This window comes from Primulina huaijiensis, chromosome 17 (assembly GCF_012295235.1).
Source record: "Primulina huaijiensis isolate GDHJ02 chromosome 17, ASM1229523v2, whole genome shotgun sequence".
Lineage (NCBI taxonomy): Eukaryota > Viridiplantae > Streptophyta > Magnoliopsida > Lamiales > Gesneriaceae > Primulina > Primulina huaijiensis.
In genome coordinates, this window is record NC_133322.1 from 16,911,220 (window position 1) to 16,917,763 (window position 6,544).

Consider the following 6,544-nt stretch of genomic DNA (forward strand, 5'->3'; position numbering starts at 1 on the left):
AAATATTAATATGGCAAGACGATGACAGATTCGGATATTTTCTCAAACCAAAATTTATTATTATNTCATACCAGCCTCGAACTACATCGGGGATTTAAAAAAATCCCCGAACCCGAAACCAAACCCGAAAAAATCGGGGATCCCCATCTCCATTTCGAGTTTTCCCCGTGGGGCTCCAAACCCGTGAGAAAATTGTCATCCCTACATGTGACCCAGTAGTAATTAGTTTTTCCAAAATTTAAAATTGATTGAAATTGGGATGTAAAAAGAAAAGGAAAAAAGAAAATAAAATTCAGTAAGCAAATCACAGTGGAACAGCTAAGAAAAGAAACACAGTGGAACAGCTAAGAAAACGCCGTGAATATAGAGGTGACGATGGGAAACCCACTCGCCCACTCGGATTCCATAGAACTCCCATTTGCCGCAAATTCTTCGCTTTTCCCGAGATTCCTCTTACGCAAATGCCCAAATCAGGCGCATTTTAGCTCGATACCCTTATCCTCTTCCCCCTCCGTAAGCTCGAAGCTTCCTGGATACGGCTCTGAAATCATTCTTTCATTTTTATGCTCGTTCGAATAGTTAGGTATCTATTTGTTTCGTTGTTCTTGTATCTGGTGATGGCGGATCACGGGAATGTGAAATCTGATATCTCTTTCGCCGGAACATTTGCTAGCAGTGCTTTCGCTGCGTGCTTTGCGGAGGTATGATCTGTTTTATGGTTGCTTACTGCGTAAAATTTGTGTTCATCCAATGTTTTTATTCTTTTTTTTTTGTAGACTGAATTTGTTCTGGGATTTGACTTGGTGGAATTTTCATTATTCAATGTGATGCGAGTGTTAATCGAATTCGTCCAAAAATTTACCCGCTGACTTTTTTTTGAATCATCTGTGTGAGTTAGCTACTACTCTAGAAACCTTGGGAACTAGGAATCTATTTAGCTTTTTATTTTTATTTGGAATTGGTTCTTGGATGAAGGCTTGCCCCCTCTATTCTCTAGTTATTCCTGCTACACTGGACATAAGTTTCTTTAAATTTATTTGATTTCGGATTTGTGCTGCCTTTGGACGATACGTATGGTTTACTTAGTTGTGTATAATAGAATTTTCATAAAGTGGCAGTATTTTTCTTGCAAGGAAGTTCTTGATATTGTTTGGACCTGTGTTAGAGTCCTTATCTGTAAAGTGATAATTTACTTCTTGTAGATCGTGAATTACGTGTTAATTTTCTACCTTGTGTGTAGATTTGCACGATCCCATTAGATACAGCCAAAGTTAGGCTTCAGTTGCAGAAGAAAGCTGCCGCAGGGGAGGGGGTGGCTTTGCTGAAATACAGGGGATTGTTAGGTACGGTTGGCACTATTGCAAGGGAAGAAGGACTGGCTGCCCTATGGAAGGGCATTATTCCGGGATTACATCGTCAATGTCTGTTTGGAGGCTTGAGGATTGGATTATATGATCCTGTATGGTTTTATGCGAACCGAAACATGTGAGATTCTTAATTTTCCTTTGCTTTACTTTGTTTTTGACATTTGTCTGCATGCTTGATAGGTTAAAACATTCTATGTTGGCAAAGATCATGTTGGAGATGTGCCATTGTCAAAGAAGGTACTTGCTGCACTCACAACAGGTAAGAACATCCAAGTGATTGTTTATTTTTGTTACCTCTATGGTTATTGGAAATTTGAATATTCTTAGTTGATAATTCGCCGTATTTCTAAACAATTATTGAAAGGTCCTTCGTCCTTGCTCCTTATTCTTGGGTAGTGATGATTTTTTTCGTCATTTTTATTGCCTTGACAATATTTGCTTTAAATGTATAAAACAGGTGCTTTGGGAATCATCATAGCTAATCCGACTGATCTCGTTAAAGTAAGACTTCAAGCTGAGGGAAAGCTTCCACCTGGTGTTCCAAGGCGTTATTCTGGTGCTTTAAATGCTTATTCTACCATCTTCAGACAGGTCATATTCCTGAACATTTGTTTTGTCTCGTCCAACTTATTCTTTTGGAAATGAACCTTCCACTTTTTGGCTCTGGAATTTGATTTTCATTATAAATGTTAGGAAGGACTTGGTGCTTTGTGGACTGGAGTTGGACCAAATATTGCCCGCAATGCTATCATAAATGCTGCTGAATTAGCCAGTTATGATCAAGTGAAGCAGGTGGGATAACACTCGATACCTTCATGTTTCCATGTACTGTTCTAACTTCTAATTGCATCTTACACTGTTTATTTAATTTTATACAGACCATTCTGCAAATCCCTGGCTTCACTGACAATGTTGTCACCCATCTCTTTGCTGGCTTGGGAGCTGGTTTCTTCGCTGTTTGCATTGGTTCCCCAGTTGACGTGGTATTGTATTTGTGCACACTTCTTTAAATGTACAACCTGCTAAAGAATTATTCCGGTTGGTTGGATGCCTTTCCTTCAATTTTTAAAATGACTTGGTGTCGGCATATAAGGAGATGCAACATACCATCCATAAAAATTTTTGCAATCTTGGGTGACAACTGCTCTAACTCAATTGGTTCTGTGACAGGTCAAATCAAGAATGATGGGTGATTCTGGATACAAAAATACCCTCGATTGTTTTGTAAAGACTTTGAAGAATGATGTATGCTTCTCATCTGCTTGCTCGATTTTAATTTGTATGCCCTTTCCTTGTGGTTCACACGTGCTTAAGTTATAATGAGAATCAGAGGAGGAAGCGGTTCAGGATTTGTCAAATTTGAGGTCCTGTCATTTTTATGACGTATTTGATAGACTCTTACTATGGTTATATGATACTATCCTGAGTGTTTAGATAGTTTGACTTAAATATTCTGGTGTATTAAATAATATGTTGAAATACTTTTCTGATTAAGTACGTCACAAAGATTTGGTGAGATGTATCCTTGGCCATTTTTCTGCACTTCCTGTAAGACATATCATGGTTATTAATGTTCTTCAACAAGTGACCTCTGTAGAGATCATCTTTTGCAGGGACCTATGGCCTTCTACAAAGGCTTTATTCCCAACTTTGGACGTCTAGGATCTTGGAACGTTATCATGTTTTTGACATTAGAGCAGGTACGAATCTGCTCGACCTTTGCTTTGATTCATCAACTTTTGATCTCTTTCATGTTTATGTCTTGTTCCAATGCAGGCTAAGAAGTTCGTTCGAAGTTTAGAGTCATCTTAAAGTGAGACACAATGGAATACTGCCATTTGTTTGAAGCCTTTGGAGAAAATAGAATCCACATATATTTCAATTTTTCAGAGATAATAATTCGAACTTGGAGGTGGAAAACAAATTCCAGGCATGACTAGTTTGCTCGCATGCCTTCTTTCTTGTATCATTTTTTGTGTTTTCGCTATTCGGCATTCGCACTCATCAGAACTGAAACCAAGCTGCTGCAAATTGTTTTGTTATACCTTAATGTTCAATGCTGGCTTATGGATGGTTAAATTCATTTCGCATCAGCATAAGAGGGATCATCTGCCATAGGATCATATGTAAAATTTTCATGATTTGTGTACTTTTTGCGCCGCAAATGTTATCTTTGACAAGATTTTACCTATCTAGTCTAGACATCAAAATCCCATATTTCCATCGCTCTATCAACAAAATACTAGTACTAGGAAAAGAACGACATGCAATTTAATTACTGGCGAATTACACGCGTAAACATCAATACCCAACAACTCAAGACAAACGTGGTAGAAAATCCTGGTAAGAAACCAAATTTCGACGAAATATTGAAACATTTAGCAGGACAATGCATGCATCACATCCCTTGCTTTGGCTGTCTCTTTAAGAATGGTCTGAGCCCGTTTGTTAATGCAGATGTTGAGGTAAGAGAAGCCTACAAACAAAATGTATCCAATTAGATATCCATTTTTATGAGAGAAACGAATCTTCCATGAAGGAACTACTTTAAAGCTAAATTCCTAATTACCTCTTCCATACCAATGTCAAGCTCATGTTCCTGGACATCGGACACGGGGATTTTCATCTGGTTAAGAGCGGATATGATGAAGGTTGACGATGGAGTAGACACCACCAAATCATCAGTCACCATAAATGTTGTGATTCCTTTAATAAAAATGTCGTGGCCTTTTGGCTCGATCATTTTTATTGCAATGCACAAATCATCGGGAGTAAATGCCAATGCTTTGACCTTACCATTCTTGAACCTCCCATATATTGCAGGAGAGCTTTCTGGGTTAAGATAGAAAATCCGGTACGAAGAAAGATAGTACAGAGGAATTTGGGGTTCAAGTAATCTAGTCATTGTCTCCAACGACAGGATATACTCTCCTATTTCCAGATTAGATATGTTCCTGTATAAATAACTTATGTTCCAAAGACAAGTGTTATTGTCCAAGGGAAACTGAACCCTTCCCAAGGGAATGGAAGCAAACTAAAAAAAAAATCAATAAAGTCTTGCCGAGCTTGAGCTAACAGAATCCTCTTTGTTGATTTGTGCAAAAGGGCTTTAAGAGTAAACTTCTTAGAATCTGGACTTTCGTTTTCACTTGACTGAGTCTGGGCAAAAGCTTCTGGTTATTAATCTGAGACAGGTAAGTTTTTTCGGTTATTGATAGTAGAAGCCGCTTAACTGGTATTGAGAAATGAGAATGATATCTGTTATAGGAGTTTTGGAAAGTAATGATCCCTTGAGCAGCTGCATTATCTTTTGAAAACCAGAAACAAGAACGATGAACAGAATTGGAGGGAGAAATACTAGCAAGTCAATGTAACAAAATAAAACCTCCTTTAGCCCTAAAATTAGAGTTCTTTCCTCGAGTACACTTGTGTCTTTAATACCATTTAGTTTCGAAATTTGTAAAAGGGATGCTGATGTATTAGTCAGGATCAGCAGATCATCAGTCAAAAGAAAAGATGCTGTTTGTGCAGTTAAGACACTGTTGTCTCCACTGCGAGTTTTCAATCTCTCTCCTTGTCTTTTTATTCGTTGAACTTCCACAAAGGCACTTCATGTCATAATACAACATACTCACACACGTCCAATTCTTGCAGCCAAAGTACTGGATGATTGGAGTATCATCAATCTGGAGTTATAGTCAACTATATTGATCTCCAGGCGAATTTCTGATTGAGCAACATCAGTTTGCCAGCCTCTGTCCAGAAATGACGACAATCCAAATTCAGTAAATCCGCAAACAAAGAGCTCAAACTTCCAAGAATTGGTCCATCGTCTCCATAATGCTTGATGAGGAGTCGCACCATCGTTCCCAGTGGTAATGTCAGGAAACTCAATAAAACATCAACAAAAATCACTACCTACTTCAGCATACAAAACTTTGTTCCTTCCTTTGATCATCATGACTTTCAAAGAGAAGCTGTGACCTTCCCTTTCTGTTGCAGCAGCCATGTTGGTAGTTGAAGAAATGAAGAAATCCCGGATTAAAATCAGCAATGATAATTTTAATACACCTATAAATTTTTATAAGTTTAATTTAATTTATGTATCTGCAAAATGTCTCGGTAAATGAGATTATTCTATGCTACACCTAAAAAAATATTTATCTCCCTATGATGTAGTAAAATGTTAGTTATTTGGTCTTTACAAAAACTAGTTTGATTAAAAAATAAAAGTATATAATTAACTCTATTTGCTCATTAATTATTAACTACTAACATTCTTGACATACAGGTTGTGTGTGCTGCATCAAATAATATATATATATATTTTATAGTAATAATAGCTTCTAAAAGAGTACTATATATCAATCGATAATTCATTTTGTAATTCTTCAAAAATATAAACTTGTTTATTCCCTAAAAGTAAAAATAAGTTTATGTTCAATTATTTTTTAAAAAAAATAGCAAATACAATATTTGAAAAGAAAAGTATTTTCGGCAACCCGTATTTTCGGCAAATACAATTCTTGGTTGATATCTTCATTTCTGAACTCATCTACTATATATGAAATTTTTGTTGAAAAATTATTTAAAAATGTGTTAAATATTTGTGTTGAAAATGTGAATGTTGAATGTTGAAAATTAGGTAAAATTAGGTGTTGAATATTGAAAATTAGTGTGTGATGATGTAGGTAATGATGTATTTTATTTTTGGATTATTTGTAAAAATTTTCTATAAATAGATCTCTCATTTGTGAAGAAAATCACAATTGAGTTGAGAGAAAAATATTATAAAGTGTGTAGTGTGATAATTTTGAGAGTTTGAGATTTTTACTTTTTTACCGTAAATTTTTACTTTTTCACAACACGTTATCAGCACGAAGCTCTAAAAGTCCTCCATATTTTTCCAAGCTCCGAACAGAAGAAAAAGGTAACAAAAGTAATAATATTTATTTTACTGTTATTTATTTATTGTTTATATATGTAATATATAATATAATGTTATTGTTAGAAATAATAAAAATAATTTTTTCAAAAACTTGTTATAAATCCTGGGAGGATGTTAAGACGACATCCCACACTCCCGGTAAGGGATACGACAAGTATAAAAGCCTATAAGGTTTTTTAAACAAAATAACTTATGACACCTAATTATAATAATGTGATATGATATACAT

At 35.7% G+C, this 6,544-nt stretch overlaps 1 protein-coding gene and 1 long non-coding RNA gene across 2 annotated transcripts; both read left to right on the forward strand.

The window, feature by feature from the left end:
- Nucleotides 1–318: 318 nt before the first annotated feature.
- LOC140962368 (mitochondrial uncoupling protein 1-like) lies at nt 319–3,562 on the forward strand. The gene is made up of 9 exons (XM_073421235.1): nt 319–701; nt 1,241–1,459; nt 1,548–1,626; nt 1,825–1,958; nt 2,061–2,159; nt 2,246–2,350; nt 2,538–2,612; nt 2,981–3,067; nt 3,144–3,562. The coding sequence occupies exons 1-9, from the start codon at nt 564–566 to the stop codon at nt 3,177–3,179; spliced, it is 972 nt and encodes a 323-aa protein (XP_073277336.1). The 5' UTR covers nt 319–563; the 3' UTR covers nt 3,180–3,562.
- Nucleotides 3,563–3,896: 334 nt separating this feature from the next.
- On the forward strand, nt 3,897–5,235 carry LOC140962675 (uncharacterized). Its single transcript, XR_012172588.1, has 2 exons — nt 3,897–4,897; nt 5,022–5,235. It is a non-coding gene; the product is annotated as an uncharacterized lncRNA (long non-coding RNA).
- The last annotated feature ends 1,309 nt before the right edge of the window (nt 5,236–6,544 follow it).

Bases quoted from the DNA above. Each gene is read 5' to 3' on its own strand.
- LOC140962368 (XM_073421235.1), top strand. From the start codon at position 564: ATGCTCGTTCGAATAGTTAGGTATCTATTTGTTTCGTTGTTCTTGTAT. The intron at 1,627-1,824 runs GTAAGAACATCC...TGTATAAAACAG, and splicing joins ACTTGCTGCACTCACAACAG to GTGCTTTGGGAATCATCATA. The intron at 2,613-2,980 runs GTATGCTTCTCA...CATCTTTTGCAG, and splicing joins TAAAGACTTTGAAGAATGAT to GGACCTATGGCCTTCTACAA.